Genomic DNA, 22,102 nt, shown 5'->3' on the forward strand with positions numbered 1-22,102 from the left:
TTATATGAGCAATTTGTAAAATCTGTCCATGATTTTAGACCTTTGTCCCCCAAATTATTTTTGTCTTTGTCATGATTTCTTAAGTTGAAAGATGTGATAACCTATATAAACCTAGCACAGCTTTTAACTCCTAAACTTTATGAATATTTCCCCTACCTATACAATGATATAGGTTCATAGGTTAGTACTAGGCTAACTGCCCTTACGAGCCATTTTAAGCCTAGCCAATCATCCCCTGTGAGATTCAAACCCTGTACCTTGTGTTTGTAAGGCAAACACCTTAACCATTAGGCTACCCTCCCAACCCCTATATTCCTCTTTTGTCCATCCCACCACTTGTACCAGTTAACACTGCAGCTAGTGGTTCCAATCTCCACTAGAAGCTGTGACATGTGTGCCCCCTGTACACCTCCTTACCCTCCTCCTTAAGAGGGGTGAGAAGGCTTTGTCTCATCAATCTTCATTCAACTCCTCTCAGCTACCTTCCACTGCATGGGCTTGGAATCAAGTCAGTCATCTAGTTCACGGTACAAGGTTCACCCCTCTGCACCAATGAGCCAACAAACATACTACTACAGCGACCCTCTAAGAAGACTTGAAGATGACTCAAGATATATATCTCTATATGTTTTTATATATATATATATATATATATATATATATATATATCTACACACACACACACACACACACACACACACACACACATATATACGGATTCATTTCATAACACTGAAACTCAAAACACTGAAACTTCAAAATCTTGAAAACTCAAAACACTGAAAACACATATCACACATATACTGAGTTTAAACAACATAAATCATAGCACTTTCCACCAAGTGTAAGAAGGGGGGCAAGCCTCCCTCACCCCCACACCCCCTGCTATTTAAATATATCAACTCCAAGATTGCACTTGTGCAATCTTGGAGTTGATATACATATAAGTATATTTTTGTATATTTACATCACTCTAAATGGTTATTATTATTTTGCAATTTATTATAATCTGAAGGTGGCCTGATGGCACTGAGAAACTGATGTTATTCTGTTTTAAAGGCAGGCAGCTTTCTTCTTACAGTGCAGTTTATGCCCCCACTGTGTGCAGCAAGGTCTCTCAAGTCTTGTTGGTGACATACAATGGCAGTATTCTTAAATTTATGTTTGTCAATATATCTTCTGGCATGACAATGTATTTTATTAAATGAAAACTAATAAAGATACTGTCTTATCAGTTTTAAATTTTCTGCCAGAAAGATCTACCAAGTGACTTGACTTTGCTAAATGTCAAGCAGAGTGTCAGGTGCCCTGTGATTCAAAGGTCCAGAGTTGTTGCACGAACCATATCATGTAAGCCACATAATACATATTTATTCTTAATAAGGTTGACTCAAGGCTCCAAATGTTTCAGCTTCAAACACATAAAAGAAAAAAGGTACAAGTGAGCCAGCTAAGAAAATAACTATGGTCTCAGGGATGATCTTTAAATTACTTACTACTCAATTATCATCTTCTAATGCAATTATTTTAGCATAAGCTGCATCTTTAATTTCTTATTTAGGATATACACAGCAAAGAAAGAAAACAAAGTATATTACACTCCTCCACAGGGATTGCAGATGGGGGTTGAGCTATCTGAAAGATGATGCACAGTTCCAAAAATTCTAATATCCTGGCTATGTCTTTGCACAATGCGCACTGGTAATCACCTGTTGAGAGGCCCTTTATGCTTGACAGCTCAGCACTGTCTCCATATGTTATTTGTCTACCAATAGGATTCCCCACCACCACCTCTTCCAGGGGTGTAGCTAACTATTTTGGTGTCCTGTTCAGTCTCCTGATCTGGCGCCACCCTATCCCCCCCAAGTTGAGCCAAAAAAAAAAAAAAACAGTCCTCTGCTGCACCCTGGAAAAAGCGTTTCTCTCCTTTAGTTTATGACACACATGGCGTGAAAGATGTGCTAAAGCACTTTAGTTCCTTAGAAAGATCTTCGGCTCCTTCTGGGAAAAATAATTCTTCTTTCCTTCAGTTTATGCTGTCAAAGAGTGCTAAAGTGCATCAATTCCTTAAGAAAAAAAACTCTTCTTTTCTTTTAAACTCTAGCAAACTGCTTGCTTAATTTCTTCTGGCCAGAAATGCAACACCAGTGTTTATTTCTGAATACTATTACTGGACAACACTACAGTGAAGACAGGTCAGCATCTGCCGATGGTACCCCTAACACTTTGCCCTTGCGGTAGTTAACTCCTTTTCCCCACCTTAGCTATGCTACTGTCCTCCCCTTTTCCAGACTTCCAGGGTACCTTTTTGAGGTTGCAGATGATGTGAAAAATACTACATGAAGAAAACGCAAGATTTTCCAAACAGTCAAACATATTCATACAGACTAAGCTCAAGTACAAATTGGGCAAATAGAGATAGACATTCTTTCTTTAATCCTGTCCACAGGACCATCCCAATGGCTCATCTCCCTCCACATACTTGCAAGTACAGAGAGGTAGCATGTGCTCACAGACATGTTCCACTCGTGCAACACCTAGTTTTCCTGCTAGATGTCACCTAAGAGGCAAACCACAGCCACCTCCCTCTCACCTGGATGGGTGAGACAACAATAGTTGCTAACTCATATACTCCCTAGTCAGCTCCATCTGGTGTCCAAAGTGCTAACTGAATCTGGATCATCTGGACATTACTTCTCTTTGCCATCAAAGTTGGTAAAACACAAATTGTTAATTATTGTTTCAGTCATATAGGGCACAGCTGGGTTGGAATGGAGAGGGATTTGTGGAACTATTTTCTTTTTTATAATAATTCAAAACACACTTAGCAACAATATGAATGCAAGAAGACAGGCTATAAATGTAACAGTTGACTGACAGATGATTTAATCAGTATGTACTGTTGGTTGTACTGTTGGAAAAATTAAGACACTCACATGACATTGTCATTATCTACAGTAACACTATAGGAATGGTAAATTAAGCTAAGTAGTAGTAGTAGTAGTGATTTTGCTCATACTGAGAATGAATGATGATAAACTGTATCTGAATTCACCTTCTGGGAGGCATAGTTGTATTTTCATTCCTCTCTGTAGTCCTTACCTGCCAAACAGTTGTTACTTAGGTGAAGTTTTTCCAGAAGTATAACTTCAGACATGGGTGGTAGAGAAGTCAGGCTGAAATTAAAATGTAAACCATTTTTAAAATAGTAAAATATCATTTTATTCTCATAAAAAAATAAAACAAATACCAAGTTATGATAGCCAGATGCTCAGAGTAATAACTTAGCTTCATTAACTAACAAGGTGGATGGGCTACTTCACTGGATCATTTTCAACCAAAATCTGGAACAGCATCAATAACACAATGTCAGCATACATAAAGCAAACAAATATAAGCTTGAAACAAGCACTAGCACAAATAAATATAAGGTTCCCTATTGAAATTCAGGGGCTTGTAAAGCAAATTCCAAACAAGCACAAAAAAAAAAAAAAAAAAAGATGGAAAATGCAGGAGAAAAGCAAACATTGATCACCACTCTAAACTTGTTTTTTTTTTTTCTAGGGGGCACTACCCACACCCTCCTAACTTATATATACTAACTCTGAGATTGCCATACATTGAAGAAAAGAGAATATCCCAAGAAATGGCAATCTCAGACTTAGTACATGTAAGTCCAGATTGTCTGAAATTCATTCTCCACTTTATTGGACTCAGCATTCCAAGTCCTGATATTTCAAATGTTTATCAAATATAACCATAATATTTACATATACTTCAATTGCAGGCATTTTTTTGTTTTTTCCAGCAAGTGGCTCTACAATCTTGTGAAATGAAAATACAAAGACTACCACTGATATAAAACTTCAATATGACAGGCAATGTAAAAAACAGAATATAAGAAAACATGTTTTCCTTTAAAACAATTTGTAAATCAGTGACTTTCAATTCACGGTTCCTGTGGATTCAGACAATGATCCCCACAGAGATTTATTTTAATGTTAAAAATAAAAACAGTCAGGAAAAGAATTACAGCTGTGTCTGGCCACAATTCACCCACAGATCTGCAGCTATGCAGCAGCCATTTCAAGTTTAAAATTAATGATCCTTTGGTTATCCATTATTTTCTGGCTGGGTGAATACCAGCGCTGCTCATCCTTGCTACCTGTCAGGCTCACCACGCTTCCCTACTCTACCCCTAATTCCACCCACCTCACCCTTCTTTATTTTAATAGCCCTATAGTACCTCCTTCAAATCCACAACACCAATCACAAGACACGTCCTGCACTGGAATGCCAACTATAAACCATAATCACCTATTTCCTTTACTCTCATCCAGTCATTATTAGTAACTCCCACAACTGCTCACAAATACTTCCTGTTTCTAATCTCTGATTTAAGAAATTCCTGTAACATCTTACCTAGTCATGTCTACTACATTAGAAACAGATATTTGCTTAAATATCCTGGGATCTCAGCCACTCTCACTCTCTTACATCAAATACTCCTTACCCCTTCTATTCACTAACAAACATACAATAATGCTCTCAACATACACACACATCACCCCTTCCCCAGAAAAAAAAAATCAAGAGATTTTCATTTACTTTCTAAAATTCAGCAATCATAAAATTTTCTACCTAGTTACCACCTACCTTTCCCCTGGCAATAATAATCAAAATGTAGAAGTCTTATCCCTGTTTACTGTCAACATCATTAACCAAGAAACTATCATCTTAGGAGATAAATATAGACTGGTTATCCATTTCAACTACCTATGCCACTTCTGCCATCAATGTACATAATTTCACCCAACTTATCATCTCACCTAGCAGATACACTAAATCCTCCAACCAATCCTCCAACCTTGACTGGGCCCTCACATTTAATTCTACCATGCTTTTCTCCTCCAGAACCATGCCCAACTTGATTAGTGACCATCTTCTAATCTTTAAAAGAAGACAACAATCCCACTCCCCCAAAACTTACCATTACAATATAGTCCACTGCTTAACCAGGTTTAACAAAGATACTTTCATTAACCCACTGAAACATTGGAATTGGCATCCACTAAAAAGCTCACCCTAGATGAGTCAGTCACATATTTTAACGTCACCGTTCTCAGTATACTAAACCAGTCAGCCCCAATTACAGAGTCAAATATAATTATATATCATGACTACCAAAAGTGCTAAACATCTAATACACATCAGAGACAAAGCTTAGTACAGAGAGCTTCAAAATAAAACTCAATCTAACCTCCAAGCCTTTAGGGAACTCCATAACCATACCAAAAAACTAAGAACTGATAACAAAATACTACACTTCACTCAAAACAACTCACTATCACATCCTCAAAAGATTGTAGTCCTCTATTCATAATCTACTTAATTCAAGTCGCCCAGCCCAACCATGTCCATATACCACAACCTAACTGACACTCTTCCCAACAAATTCAACTTACACTTCATACAGTCTCCTCACTCAGGAACAACCAGCTGTCTGCTCTCCCCTCCACTCAAAACCACCATCACAATCCCCTGTATTCCACCTCAACCCAGTTTCCATTTCTGTCATCAAAAAGCTTCTCCTAAAACATAAATCCATGACACATGCTGTAGATAACCTTCCAGCTGAATAGCATGGCTGCTGACTCTTTGGCTTATGCCATCTCTATCTTAATTAACAGACCTGTATAAGAAAACTACGTACCCAATATCTGCAAAAAATGTCTAATCCTCTATACAAGGACAGAAATTCTAATGAATTCTGTAACTATCACGCCATACCCATTCTCTCATCAATATCCAAAATACTCAAAAATGTATTCAGTCTGAACTACTTAAGCACTTAACAGGCAATAATCTTCTCTCTTCAGCCCAGTATGGCTTCAGCCCACACCACAGTACAACTATGGCTCTTCTTATCTACATCAACCTAGTCGGTCTCAACAGAAACAAAGGTATCCCTGTGTCCCCACTGTTTCTAAGTTTATCCAAGGGATTCAACATCATATTGCATCAGATTCTTTCTCCAGACTGTTTTCAAAGGTCCTGGACATTCCTTCCCTATAGGAGATAAAGTAGCAAAAAAAAAAAAAAAAAAAAAAAAAAAACAATCAGACTTCTTGCTCATCAGATGGAGTCGCACATGGCTTAGTACTAGAACTACAACTTTTCAATATCCTCCTTAATATCTTGCGCACACACACACACACAAACACACACACACACACACACACACATATATCAGGCCTCTGTCATACATTATGCTGATGATGCCACACTAATCACCACTGTGAAAACAAAATCTTGAACTTCAAGGTAAAACCTAAAGAGCTTTTTCTTTGATTGAGATCTGGCTCACAAAGATCAAGTCTTCTGTTGTCAAAAAAAAAAAAAAAAACCCCTCCTGCACTTCAACCCAAACTCCACCTCTCACTCTAAAAATTCTTGTTCCATTATTTCAGCAAATAATACCCCAACAGAAATTGTAACTCACATAAAATTAGTAAGTCTCATAGTAGAACAGCTAAGTTCAACATCCAAATACAATAGGCATTTAAGAAAATCCTACAATAAGACTGCATGATCTGCAGGAATGTCTTGCCCTGCAACTCCTGCAAAAAGGAAGAACTACTGCACCAATTGACCATCATCCATAAATCATCAAAAAAAAAAAAAAACTCATAAATGTCCAGAAATACTAAATTTAGTAGAACCTTACTTCCCTAACAGGTCTCTGTGCTAAATGGATAAAGCACTGTTAACCATAGCCAAAACCCACAATTGATTTGGCCTGTTCATATACTCTTGCTATATTTCTAAAATCTGAAATACAGTCAGAACAGTCATTAAACCAGAAATTCACTTGTCAAGATTTAAAACCGTAATAAAACAACACAAGTAAATCACGGCTGTGTTCCTGCACTACTCCAGATTAGTGCTACTGCAATCACACATCCATCCCTAAACTATTATTCTCTTATAAGCCTTCAGATAAATCAGCCCACAGCTCCCAATATACCTTTCTAAAAACGTTTTATCTTCCATTCCCATTTCTCTGCCCTCAAGTCCAGCACCTCATACAATCTTCTCTCTGCTACATCTGCTAGTCAGCAAACATCCTTTCATTTATTTATCAGCTCCATTTCCCCTTAATATGAGTTACCATATTCACAAAAGGGGAAAGAACTTGGTCAAAGAGTACTAGTAATCCAAAAATGAACCAAGCCATGCCAAAACATATTCCAAGGAGCCCTTATTTAACACAGACACCGACACTTAAACATCAACATTAACGTCACTGACAAACTCACGTTTTCATCAAAGAACTTCATCAGATGTAAACAACCAACTTAGAGCCTAGCAGCCCTCAACTTCAAAATAGGTGCTAAGGACACGTTCTCATTTACATCCCATCCTGCTTCCTAGATAGTTTTTAAAATTGTTAGCGCTTAGGCTAGGGTTAAATTAATTGACACAATTTAAAAGGTATATTTTAATACATGTGAATTATCTTATAATTTAATTTTATATGCATGCATTATTTTTAGCTACTTCATTATGTCTACATAGGCTTCACTGATATTTATTTGAGAATCAATGTTCACTAAACTGAATAAAGATTTGATTTTTTTACTTGTAGTTAAGACAAATATTAGTAGATAGTTCTATAGGTTCACAATTGAACAAACCTTTAGCAATATCGCAGGAACACAAAGGCTTGACACTTCAAATATAAGAATAATCCACTGCAGAAAGAACAATAACTCCACATAAAAACAGGAACGTTCTTTATTTCACGATCAGTGAGCGCTTTCACCCATAGAGGGCTTCTTCAGACTGTACAAAGCTGGTTATAAGGCACAGCCTTAAATACTCAAGTTAATTAAACAATTTACGCTCAATTAAAATTCTAAAAATTCTAAAAAGTAACAGTGTGTTTGACAAATTATTTGTAAAACATCCACATATACAGATCTACTCTATTACAAATGGTATTTCTGAATAGAGGACTTGTCTATCTAAAAACCACATGAATGTTGCCATTTTTAATAACGCAACATACTTCTATTTCATTTTATACTAAAAGCAACTAGACAAATGCTTCAAACAATTGCAGTACTAGCTAAAAGCCACCAGATGGAGGTAATTCTCAAATTATAACATACTTTACTTAGGCATAACTTTTCCATATGCACAAGTAAAGAAAAAGTTTAACTATGAATTATCTAAAAAATATAAAAAATGTGATAGTAATATGTACATCAATGGGTAAATCAATGGTTTTAAGCTGCAAATCTAGATATATTTATAGCAGTATGTACATGAACAGAAGCTATAGTTCTTAATCAATTCATATGGTATATTTCATGAACAAAGAATATTAGTATATATGATTGATACTGTCCTTAGTCATATAGCTTCTTAGTTATAATTAAAAGTCTGCATGATTAAATTCATGAACCAAACTAATAAAATATATATATAAATATGTTTGATAAATACCATGATCATATTGCTTCGTTGTCATGATTAAAAAGATGCACATAATGTTAACAATTTAATTCACAGAGCTTAATGATGTTAGAAATTGTAACCTAAGGAGGTAGGGTTGATACTATCTTTTTAAGATTTTACCTAATCCCCTTTTCTTGAGAAATGGATATATATTGATTTTGTCATTCAAACCTGGAGGGTGATCGGCCTTACAACGAATAATCCATCTAGTTTCGTGTTCTATGGTAGTTGTTTCTATATCCCCTCCTCTTAAAGTGTGTATAATATTTTGTATGACGAAAAACTTAAAGGTATGTTGGCTCCCTTTCTTACTGACATGTCTAGCCAAGGCATTCCTTCCATCTCCTATCCTTATCCTGTAATTATGTTCCCTTATTCTCTCTCTTAGCTGTCTGTTTGTTTTTCCTATGTAGAAGGCTGTACAGGCACCACATTGAGCTAAGTATACTACATTTTCTGTCCTACAGGAGGTGCCAGTGTGAAAGGTGAAAACGTGCCCTGTAGTGGGTAGCTTAAACTGTGTCTCAGTATTGATGTAAATGCATTGATTGCAACTATTGCAGGGACTAGTGTTGGTGAGGTGTTTGGGGTAATTGCTCGTAAGTTTATGACATAATGTTCTCTTTAAGTTGGATTTATTCTTATAAATAAATCTAGGTTGTTCACCTACTAAGCTACAGACATCATCATCTATCTTTAGTAGATGCCAGTGCTTGGCTAATATGCTCTTAACCTCACCAATATCTTGCGTGTAATACAATGAGAAACTAACTGCTGGATTTGTTACTCTCTGATTGGTATCTTCTTCATCTATTGTATCAACTCTGTTAGAGAAATATGGACGTGCTCTTGTGTCTCTCAATTCATTTATTTCATCAATTGTTTTATTTATGTCTGCTACTTTGTAGGACCTTTCTAGTAGTCTACTCTTCAACCCTTCAACTTCATCAGAAAAACCTAATTCAGTGGGGTTGAGCCTAGATGCTCTCATTACTTGTCCCTTAATTATATTGTCGAAAATGTGCTTGGGATGCATGCTACTCCTATGTAGGATTGAATTCCTGAAGCACATTTTCCTGTGTATGGAGGTATTTATAAAGCCGTTGTTTAATTTCATTACGTTCACATCCAAAAAAGATATATTTTCCAATGAGTATGACATAGTAAATTTTAAAAAATGTGTTAGGCTGTTAATATCTTTCTCAAATTCTAATAGATTATTCATGTTTCCTTTCCAAACCAGGAAAAGGTCGTCTACAAATCTCTTATAGAAGGCGACATTATTTCTAAAAGAAGGAAGATGGAATAGCTCTTCATTCTCCCATTCAGCCATTACTATGTTGGCGTAGCTATTGGCACAAGATGTGCCCATAGCTACGCCATCATTTTGTATATACAAAGTCTCATTGAAAATGAAAATATTGTTTTCTAGTATAATTTCCAAGAACATGGCTAATAGTTCTATAAATTGATTGTCCATGTCTGTATGTTTTCTAAGATAGTTAGAGACACTATTAATGCCTACTTCATTTGGTATGACCGTGAAAAGGCTTTTTACATCCAAGGTTACTAGAAAAAAATCTTTGACATTGTCTTCCTTGGAAAGGTACTCATATAAATCTAGGAGAAACTGTTTGCTGTCCTTTAGGATATTAACATTGCTCTCCAGTACAATTTTCAGATGTTGTTCCACAAAAAGTGAGAATGGTTCTGTCAACCACCCACGCCCTGATACAATGGGTCTCATGGGGGGGGTTTCTAGCCCTTTGTGTATTTTAGGGAGTCCTTTCAAGATATTAATTAATGGATGTTTCACCTTAAGATACATATAAAAATCTTTTTTAATTAGATTACTTCTAATTAGGTCATCTAGGGTATCATAGACTCTGAAAATTCTTGTGATTACATCATTAATATCTAATCTCAGGTAACTACCATCATTGTTCAACATATCATTCATATTTTTGATGTAATGTTCAGTACTCATGACTACGAGTGGTCCTCCCTTGTCTGCTGGTACTATCACTATACTATCGTCGTCTTTTAATTTTTGTAAGGCCTTCCTCTGGTTAAAAGTCAGGTTGTTTTTGCTATATTTCTTCCCTTGCTCAGACTTCCTATTTGAATAGTAGTCATATAGATCATTTTCCACTAATCTAGTATAGGTATCAATCACTGGATGTAGGGCAGGGGAATAGGTGCTAACTGGTTTGAATACATTCACCACTCTGTCCTTGTCAATTTGTCCAAAGTCAAGTTTTAGTTGCAAGTTTCTTACAAACATCCTCACATCTATTACAGTGTCAGTATGCTCACTCATTCGACTCGGTATAAATGATAGACCCTTCTCTAATACTTCTTTCTCTTCAGGGCCAAGCTCTTTATGTGATAAATTTATGACTAGAGATTCCCTGTCTTTGTCCACATTTTTTTCAGCGTTGGACCCACTGAATTTGGCTCTATAAATTTCCTTTTTTGCCTCCCCCTGCTCATCGAGCGAGAACGCCCTCGGAGTAGTGGGGATTGGATAGGGTAAGGGACCTCATGCGATGAAATTACACCATCATTGTCTTTCCCTTGTTCTATTGCTATCACCTTTTTCTTTACCACTGGCATACTACCATTCTTGGTGTTAATATTATTCACAATGCCCTTTACATTAGAATTAAAAACACTGGGAAGATTGTCGTTTTGTCTACTGTGCCCTTTCGTATGTAAAACAGTTGGGTACAAGTTCACATTATTGGCAGACTCTTCTGATGTAATAACAGTAACCTTATCATGAGATACATCAACATTCAAACCAGTAATGGTAGGTTCAACTGCAACATCCTGTTCTAAATTAACAGTATTAATATCAGAATTGCAATGTCATCATTTACTATTCTCCTTGTGTTGTTGTCCCTCTTTACAGTCCTAGGCCAAGTGAAGACATGGCCATTTTTAAAGTCCACAGTATCTCTTTCAATTTTAGTTTTCTTTTGGTTAAATAGTCTAGTTTCAAAGAGAAACACATTATCCATCAATCTGTCAAGGCCCATTGTTGCTCTAGGTGTTTTATATATGGCTACAATGGATTTGTGCAAGGCAGTTACTTTATCCCGTAACAAATCTTCCTCTGGTCTGTGGAAGTCTATTAGAAGCTTCATGTAATTGAAGCTTAAGTCTATGTTTAATTTTTGCCATTTTAAGAGAAGTTCAGGAAAATGGTTACCTGTGGTGGGCATTTTTAAGACTCGTAGCCCTCTAGGGATGATCCGCTTCTCAATGCATGCTTCGAAATGCTGCCGTTGCAGCTGTAGTCTCTTGAGCTTCATAAAATCTGCTTCGAGTAAGTCCAGGTCGTCCGATAGCTGTACAAGTTCTTCCGCATTTTCGTTAAGCCCAACATTGTCTTTATTAGGTTCAAAGAGTAGTAGTTTATTATTACTGCCTTCTATGCATTCACGAAACCTCCCCAGCATCCGATCAGATGGGGAGTTGGTCTCCGGCGACGCCAACCGATGTCAACACAAGGAGCCAAACAAGCCATAGCCTCAGGGCGGGACCAGGTTAAAAGTAATAAAGTTCAAGCAGTCTAAAGGTTTATTTCTGTTCTATACTTTAGCAGGAACACTCATTCTCTGGGTTGGGGCTGAGACTGCTTGAACTTTATTACTTTTAACCTGGTCCCCTGAGCTATATCCCCTCCTCTTAAAGTGTGTATAATATTTTGTATAAAAACTTAAAGGTATGTTGGCTCCCTTTCTTACTGACATGTCTAGCCAAGGCATTCCTTCCATCTCCTATCCTTATCCTGTAATTATGTTCCTTATTCTCTCTCTTAGCTGTCTGTTTGTTTTTCCTATGTAGAACGCTGTACAGGCACCACATTGAGCTAAGTATACTACATTTTCTGTCCTACAGGAGGTGCCAGTGTGAAAGGTGGCGTGCCCTGTAGTGGGTAGCTTAAACTGTGTCTCAGTATTGATGTAAATGCATTGATTGCAACTATTGCAGGGACTAGTGTTGGTGAGGTGTTTGGGGTAATTGCTCGTAAGTTTATGACATAATGTTCTCTTTAAGTTGGATTTATTCTTATAAATAAATCTAGGTTGTTCACCTACTAAGCTACAGACATCATCATCTATCTTTAGTAGATGCCAGTGCTTGGCTAATATGCTCTTAACCTCACCAATATCTTGTAATACAATGAGAAACTAACTGCTGGATTTGTTACTCTCTGATTGGTATCTTCTTCATCTATTGTATCAACTCTGTTAGAGAAATATGGACGTGCTCCTGTGTCTCTCAATTCATTTATTTCATCAATTGTTTTATTTATGTCTGCTACTTTGTAGGACCTTTCTAGTAGTCTACTCTTCAACCCTTCAACTTCATCAGAAAAACCTAATTCAGTGGGGTTGAGCCTAGATGCTCTCATTACTTGTCCCTTAATTATATTGTCGAAAATGTGCTTGGGATGCATGCTACTCCTATGTAGGATTGAATTCCTGAAGCACATTTTCCTGTGTATGGAGGTATTTATAAGTCGTTGTTTAATTTCATTACGTTCACATCCAAAAAAGATATATTTTCCAATGAGTATGACATAGTAAATTTTAAAAAATGTGTTAGGCTGTTAATATCTTTCTCAAATTCTAATAGATTATTCATGTTTCCTTTCCAAACCAGGAAAAGGTCGTCTACAAATCTCTTATAGAAGGCGACATTATTTCTAAAAGAAGGAAGATGGAATAGCTCTTCATTCTCCCATTCAGCCATTACTATGTTGGCGTAGCTATTGGCACAAGATGTGCCCATAGCTACGCCATCATTTTGAATATACAAAGTCTCATTGAAAATGAAAATATTGTTTTCTAGTATAATTTCCAAGAACATGGCTAATAGTTCTATAAATTGATTGTCCATGTCTGTATGTTTTCTAAGATAGTTAGAGACACTATTAATGCCTACTTCATTTGGTATGACCGTGAAAAGGCTTTTTACATCCAAGGTTACTAGAAAAAAATCTTTGACATTGTCTTCCTTGGAAAGGTACTCATATAAATCTAGGAGAAACTGTTTGCTGTCCTTTAGGATATTAACATTGCTCTCCAGTACAATTTTCAGATGTTGTTCCACAAAAGTGAGAATGGTTCTGTCAACCACCCGCCCTGATACAATGGGTCTCATGGGGGGGGTTTCTAGCCCTTTGTGTATTTTAGGGAGTCCTTTCAAGATATTAATTAATGGATGTTTCACCTTAAGATACATATAAAAATCTTTTTTAATTAGATTACTTCTAATTAGGTCATCTAGGGTATCATAGACTCTGAAAATTCTTGTGATTACATCATTAATATCTAATCTCAGGTAACTACCATCATTGTTCAACATATCATTCATATTTTTGATGTAATGTTCAGTACTCATGACTACGAGTGGTCCTCCCTTGTCTGCTGGTACTATCACTATACTATAAATGTCTTTTAATTTTTGTAAGGCCTTCCTCTGGTTAAAGTCAGGTTGTTTTTGTTATATTTCTTCCCTTGCTCAGACTTCCTATTTGAATAGTAGTCATATAGATCATTTTCCACTAATCTAGTATAGGTATCAATCACTGGATGTAGGGCAGGGGAATAGGTGCTAACTGGTTTGAATACATTCACCACTCTGTCCTTGTCAATTTGTCCAAAGTCAAGTTTTAGTTGCAAGTTTCTTACAAACATCCTCACATCTATTACAGTGTCAGTATGCTCACTCATTCGACTCGGTATAAATGATAGACCCTTCTCTAATACTTCTTTCTCTTCAGGGCCAAGCTCTTTATGTGATAAATTTATGACTAGAGATTCCCTGTCTTTGTCCACATTTTTTTCAGCGTTGGACCCACTGAATTTGGCTCTATAAATTTCCTTTTTTGCCTCCCCCTGCTCATCGGCGAACGCCCTCGGAGTAGTGGGGATTGGATAGGGTAAGGGACCTCATGCGATGAAATTACACCATCATTGTCTTTCCCTTGTTCTATTGCTATCACCTTTTTCTTTACCACTGGCATACTACCATTCTTGGTGTTAATATTATTCACAATGCCCTTTACATTAGAATTAAAAACACTGGGAAGATTATCACATTGTCTACTGCTCCCTTTAGTGTGTAAAACAGTTGGGTACAAGTTCACATTATTGGCAGACTCTTCTGATGTAATAACAGTAACCTTATCATGAGATACATCAACATTCAAACCAGTAATGGTAGGTTCAACTGCAACATCCTGTTCTAAATTAACAGTATTAATATCAGAATTGCAATGTCATCATTTACTATTCTCCTTGTGTTGTTGTCCCTCTTTACAGTCCTAGGCCAAGTGAAGACATGGCCATTTTTAAAGTCCGCAGTATCTCTTTCAATTTTAGTTTTCTTTTTGTTAAATAGTCTAGTTTCAAAGAGAAACACATTATCCATCAATCTGTCAAGGCCCATTGTTGCTCTAGGTGTTTTATATATGGCTACAATGGATTTGTGCAAGGCAGTTACTTTATCCCGTAACAAATCTTCCTCTGGTCTGTGGAAGTCTATTAGAAGCTTCATGTAATTGAAGCTTAAGTCTATGTTTAATTTTTGCCATTTTAAGAGAAGTTCAGGAAAATGGTTACCTGTGGTGGGCATTTTTAAGACTCGTAGCCCTCTAGGGATGATCCGCTTCTCAATGCATGCTTCGAAATGCTGCCGTTGCAGCTGTAGTCTCTTGTGCTTCATAAAATCTGCTTTGAGTAAGTCCAGGTCGTCCGATAGCTGTACAAGTTCTTCCGCATTTTCGTTAAGCCCAACATTGTCTTTATTAGGTTCAAAGAGTAGTAGTTTATTATTACTGCCTTCTATGCATTCACGAAACCTCCCTAGCATCCGATCAGATGGGGAGTTGGTCTCCGACGCGTACGCCAACTCGATGTCATCACAAGGAGCCAAACAAGCCATAGCCTCAGGGCGGGACCAGGTTAAAAGTAATAAAGTTCAAGCAGTCTAAAGGTTTATTTCTGTTCTATACTTTAGCAGGAACACTCATTCTCTGGGTTGGGACGCTGAGACTGCTTGAACTTTATTACTTTTAACCTGGTCCCGCCCTGAGGCTATGGCTTGTTTGGTTCCTTGTGATGACATCGAGTTGGTGTACGCGCCGGAGACCAACTCCCCATCTGATCGGATGCTGGGGAGGTTTCGTGAATGCATAGAAGGCAGTAATAATAAACTACTACTCTTTGAACCTAATAAAGACAATGTTGGGCTTAACGAAAATGCGGAAGAACTTGTACAGCTATCGGACGACCTGGACTTACTCGAAGCAGATTTTATGAAGCTCAAGAGACTACAGCTGCAACGGCAGCATTTCGAAGCATGCATTGAGAAGCGGATCATCCCTAGAGGGCTACGAGTCTTAAAAATGCCCACCACAGGTAACCATTTTCCTGAACTTCTCTTAAAATGGCAAAAATTAAACATAGACTTAAGCTTCAATTACATGAAGCTTCTAATAGACTTCCACAGACCAGAGGAAGATTTGTTACGGGATAAAGTAACTGCCTTGCACAAATCCATTGTAGCCAAATATAAAACACCTAGAGCAACAATGGGCCTTGACAGATTGATGGATAATGTGTTTCTCTTTGAAACTAGACTATTTAACAAAAAGAAAACTAAAATTGAAAGAGATACTGTGGACTTTAAAAATGGCCATGTCTTCACTTGGCCTAGGACTGTAAAGAGGGACAACAACACAAGGAGAATAGTAAATGATGACATTGCAATTCTGATATTAATACTGTTAATTTAGAACAGGATGTTGCAGTTGAACCTACCATTACTGGTTTGAATGTTGATGTATCTCATGATAAGGTTACTGTTATTACATCAGAAGAGTCTGCCAATAATGTGAACTTGTACCCAACTGTTTTACATACGAAAGGGCACAGTAGACAAAACGACAATCTTCCCAGTGTTTTTAATTCTAATGTAAAGGGCATTGTGAATAATATTAACACCAAGAATGGTAGTATGCCAGTGGTAAAGAAAAAGGTGATAGCAATAGAACAAGGGAAAGACAATGATGGTGTAATTTCATCGCATGAGGTCCCTTACCCTAACCAATCCCCACTACTCGAGATGCTCGCCGATGAGCAGGGGAGGCAAAAAAGGAAATTTATAGAGCCAAATTCAGTGGGTCCAACGCTGAAAAATGTGGACAAAGACAGGGAATCTCTAGTCATAAATTTATCACATAAAGAGCTTGGCCCTGAAGAGAAAGAAGTATTAGAGAAGGGTCTATCATTTATACCGAGTCGAATGAGTGAGCATACTGACACTGTAATAGATGTGAGGATGTTTGTAAGAAACTTGCAACTAAAACTTGACTTTGGACAAATTGACAAGGACAGAGTGGTGAATGTATTCAAACCAGTTAGCACCTATTCCCCTGCCCTACATCCAGTGATTGATACCTATACTAGATTAGTGGAAAATGATCTATATGACTACTATTCAAATAGGAAGTCTGAGCAAGGGAAGAAATATAACAAAAACAACCTGACTTTTAACCAGAGGAAGGCCTTACAAAAATTAAAAGACGTTTATAGTATAGTGATAGTACCAGCAGACAAGGGAGGACCACTCGTAGTCATGAGTACTGAACATTACATCAAAAATATGAATGATATGTTGAACAATGATGGTAGTTACCTGAGATTAGATATTAATGATGTAATCACAAGAATTTTCAGAGTCTATGATACCCTAGATGACCTAATTAGAAGTAATCTAATTAAAAAAGATTTTTATATGTATCTTAAGGTGAAACATCCATTAATTCCTATCTTGAAAGGACTCCCTAAAATACACAAAGGGCTAGAAAACCCCCCCATGAGACCCATTGTATCAGGGCGTGGGTGGTTGACAGAACCATTCTCACTTTTGTGGAACAACATCTGAAAATTGTACTGAGAGCAATGTTAATATCCTAAAGGACAGCAAACAGTTTCTCCTAGATTTATATGAGTACCTTTCCAAGGAAGACAATGTCAAAGATTTTTTTCTAGTAACCTTGGATGTAAAAAGCCTTTTCACGGTCATACCAAATGAAGTAGGCATTAATAGTGTCTCTAACTATCTTAGAAAACATACAGACATGGACAATCAATTTATAGAACTATTAGCCATGTTCTTGGAAATTATACTAGAAAACAATATTTTCATTTTCAATGAGACTTTGTATATACAAAATGATGGTGAGCTATGGGCACATCTTGTGCCAATAGCTACCAACATAGTAATGGCTGAATGGGAGAATGAAGAGCTATTCCATCTTCCTTCTTTTAGAAATAATGTCCTTCTATAAGAGATTTGTAGACGACCTTTTCCTGGTTTGGAAAGGAAACATGAATAATCTATTAGAATTTGAGAAAGATATTAACAGCCTAACACATTTTTTAAAATTTACTATGTCATACTCATTGGAAAATATATCTTTTTTGGATGTGAACGTAATGAAATTAAACAACGGCTTTATAAATACCTCCATACAGGAAAATGTGCTTCAGGAATTCAATCCTACATAGGAGTAGCATGCATCCCAAGCACATTTTCGACAATATAATTAAGGGACAAGTAATGAGAGCATCTAGGCTCAACCCCACTGAATTAGGTTTTTCTGATGAAGTTGAAGGGTTGAAGAGTAGACTACTAGAAAGGTCCTACAAAGTAGCAGACATAAATAAAACAATTGATGAAATAAATGAATTGAGAGACACAGGAGCACGTCCATATTTCTCTAACAGAGTTGATACAATAGATGAAGAAGATACCAATCAGAGAGTAACAAATCCAGCAGTTAGTTTCTCATTGTATTACACGCAAGATATTGGTGAGGTTAAGAGCATATTAGCCAAGCACTGGCATCTACTAAAGATAGATGATGATGTCTGTAGCTTAGTAGGTGAACAACCTAGATTTATTTATAAGAATAAATCCAACTTAAAGAGAACATTATGTCATAAACTTACGAGCAATTACCCCAAACACCTCACCAACACTAGTCCCTGCAATAGTTGCAATCAATGCATTTACATCAATACTGAGACACAGTTTAAGCTACCCACTACAGGGCACGCCACCTTTCACACTGGCACCTCCTGTAGGACAGAAAATGTAGTATACTTAGCTCAATGTGGTGCCTGTACAGCCTTCTACATAGGAAAAACAAACAGACAGCTAAGAGAGAGAATAAGGGAACATAATTACAGGATAAGGATAGGAGATGGAAGGAATGCCTTGGCTAGACATGTCAGTAAGAAAGGGAGCCAACATACCTTTAAGTTTTTCACATACAAAATATTATACACACTTTAAGAGGAGGGGATATAGAAACAACTACCATAGAACACGAAACTAGATGGATTATTCGTTGTAAGGCCGATCACCCTCCAGGTTTGAATGACAAAATCAATATATATCCATTTCTCAAGAAAAGGGGATTAGGTAAAATCTTAAAAAGATAGTATCAACCCTACCTCCTTAGGTTACAATTTCTAACATCATTAAGCTCTGTGAATTAAATTGTTAACATTATGTGCATCTTTTTAATCATGACAACGAAGCAATATGATCATGGTATTTATCAAACATATTTATATATATTTTTTATTAGTTTGGTTCATGAATTTAATCATGCAGACTTTTAATTATAACTAAGGAGCTATATGACTAAGGACAGTATCAATCATATATACTAATATTCTTTGTTCATGAAATATACCATATGAATTGATTAAGAACTATAGCTTCTGTTCATGTACATACTGCTATAAATATATCTAGATTTGCAGCTTAAAACCATTGATTTACCCATTGATGTACATATTACTATCACATTTTTTATATTTTTTAGATAATTCATAGTTAAACTTTTTCTTTACTTGTGCATATGGAAAAGTTATGCCTAAGTAAAGTATGTTACAATTTGAGAATTACCTCCATCTGGTGGCTTTTAGCTAGTACTGCAATTGTTTGAAGCATTTGTCTAGTTGCTTTTAGTATAAAATGAAATAGAAGTATGTTGCGTTATTAAAATGGCAACATTCATGTGGTTTTTAGATAGACAAGTCCTCTATTCAGAAATACCATTTGTAATAGAGTAGATCTGTATATGTGGATGTTTTACAAATAATTTGTCAAACACACTGTTACTTTTTAGAATTTTTAGAATTTTAATTGAGCGTAAATTGTTTAATTAACTTGAGTATTTAAGGCTGTGCCTTATAACCAGCTTTGTACAGTCTGAAGAAGCCCTCTATGGGTGAAAGCGCTCACTGATCGTGAAATAAAGAACGTTCCTGTTTTTATGTGGAGTTATTGTTCTTTCTGCAGTGGATTATTCTTATATTTGAAGTGTCAAGCCTTTGTGTTCCTGCGATATTGCTAAAGGTTTATTTCTGTTCTATACTTTAGCAGGAACACTCATTCTCCGGGTTGGGACGCTGAGACTGCTTGAACTTTATCACAATTGAACAAGGCTTATTTTTATTCAGTAAGGGTGTAGATATTTTTGATTGACATGACATTTATATTTAATTATTTAAATATACAAGCAGATATTTTACAACCTTAGGGGTGTAAACATGTTAAATGAAGGGTATATATTAAATGTATGGTATGTTTTAAAATTGTTTAGTTATTACAGCATTCTATGTAATTTATTAACAGTATTTCAATTTTAAATGTATGTACTATCATATTTTACTTGGAATGTTTTTTTTAAACTGATTAATTTGATTGGTCTATGGAGGTTTTATGTATATAAAAGGAGGTTGAATTAATGTTTCCAGTGTTTGCATCTGATGAAGTTCTTTGACGAAAACTCGAGTTTATCAGTTGGGTTAATGTTGATGTTAAGTGTCGGTGTCTACATTAAATAAAGGCTCCTGGGAATACGTTTTGGCGTGGCTTGGTTTGTTTTTGGACGACTTACCATATTATCCAAACAAAAACGTGCAGATCTATAATGAAATTGTAAAATTTACACAAATAATGTTGTGCACATTTTGTGGTATTTGAATCTCCTTTTGCATAAATATACTGTAAAATGTAGCTCTCTCTCCCCAGGCTGTTGCTGAAAAAGGGCTATTCTTCTATACCAGCCAGATCCCCAGTGAACAAATGCGGTAAATAAATAATGACAGAATGGGTATGGCAATTCCATAACTGATTCATTCAGATATCAAATTCAAAGCAATTTTAAACACTATGCTTTAATTCAGTTTAATTAAAAGCAATTACAGTCTATGACTTGCTGGTAGCATAAATGCACTCATGCTTTTTCCATAACTTCCTTCTGTCTAGCTATTACATAACTCAAAAACAGGTAATTACTATAAAATTAAATGATCACAGTGAGTAGAATGTTTGAAGACACAGTATAATTGTTAAGGTCTTTGCCTCCCATGCACAAGGTACTAGGTTTGATCCTGACCTCCGTCCAATGCTTGTATAGAGTTTGTATGTTCACTGTGTCTTTCTGTGGGGTTTGTTTCACCTCCCAAAAACATGCAGAGTTTTTTTCAAGAATAGTATTGTAGAAAGCAGCACTTATTCTAGATGGTGTCTATGCGGGGAAGAATTGTATAGATCAATCACTGTGGGCATCAAATGTGGGGCACGATATCCTTGAGATAGGAGAACAGGAATCACAGATTGTGTACTGTATCGTGGCTGGCCACTTGGTATACAAATTGGCTCTAGATGATTGGGTCACATTAACTAATGTCGCCAAAAATGGGCATGGGCATTTGCCAGTGATAAATGGGTTGTGGACCCAGCCTACTCTGACCTATGATAGGGACCCATGCTAACAGTGGCTGGGGTCTAAGTGCCCCTATTGGTCAATGTGTGCCAGCCATAAAGCCCAGCAGCCCTAGGCCAATAAGCAGGTATCCAGTTGCCCAGGTTGGGCAAAAGCTGGAAGTAAATCATCAATCAACCTACCAAATATGAAATGAGGACTGACAGGAAATTGCTTCGAAGTGGATGACATGATGGTAAGGAGGAGGCTGGACATCCTCTGTAAGAAAGAGATAAGATGGAGGGGCAATACAGCAAAGCCACTTGGATTGGGATCCAGACTTTACTACTCAGGATAAGGACAAACTAGAAATGGTGCAGGAACAGTGTTGACAGACAGGCTTCAAAAAACAGTGAGGGAAGTCAACAGAATTATTGACGGACTCATGGCAATCAGACTCCAGTGCAAGGATACAGCAGTATTCATAAGATCAGCTTTGCCCAAAAGCAGATTTGTGACAATGAGGAAAAAAGAGTGTCAATTGCATACTATAAAATGAAATGGTCACAGTGGGTAGAATGTTTGAAGACACAGTTGTTAATAAGGATACAGCAGTATTCATAAGATCAGCTTTGCCCAAAAGCAGATTTGTGACAATGAGGAAAAAAGAGTGTCAATTGCATACTATAAAATGAAATGGTCACAGTGGGTAGAATGTTTGAAGACACAGTTGTTAATAATTGCTAAGGACAAGCATTTGCAGAACCTAAT

The 22,102-nt window shown here is 36.6% G+C and overlaps 1 protein-coding gene across 3 annotated transcripts in view; it reads right to left on the reverse strand.

Annotated features, from left to right (window-relative positions):
- LRRIQ1 (leucine rich repeats and IQ motif containing 1) overlaps window positions 1–22,102 on the reverse strand; it is a 3,765,329-nt gene that overhangs the window by 2,535,646 nt on the left and 1,207,581 nt on the right. For all 3 annotated transcript variants that reach the window (XM_044088432.1, XM_044088431.1, XM_044088433.1), the window contains one exon: window positions 3,103–3,176. In XM_044088432.1, the coding sequence (XP_043944367.1) occupies window positions 3,103–3,176 (74 nt within the window). The remainder of the gene's footprint in view (window positions 1–3,102; window positions 3,177–22,102) is intronic.

Source organism: Protopterus annectens, chromosome 11.part0 (genome assembly GCF_019279795.1).
Source record: "Protopterus annectens isolate FY-2018-M chromosome 11.part0, PAN1.0, whole genome shotgun sequence".
NCBI classification, from domain to species: domain Eukaryota; kingdom Metazoa; phylum Chordata; order Ceratodontiformes; family Protopteridae; genus Protopterus; species Protopterus annectens.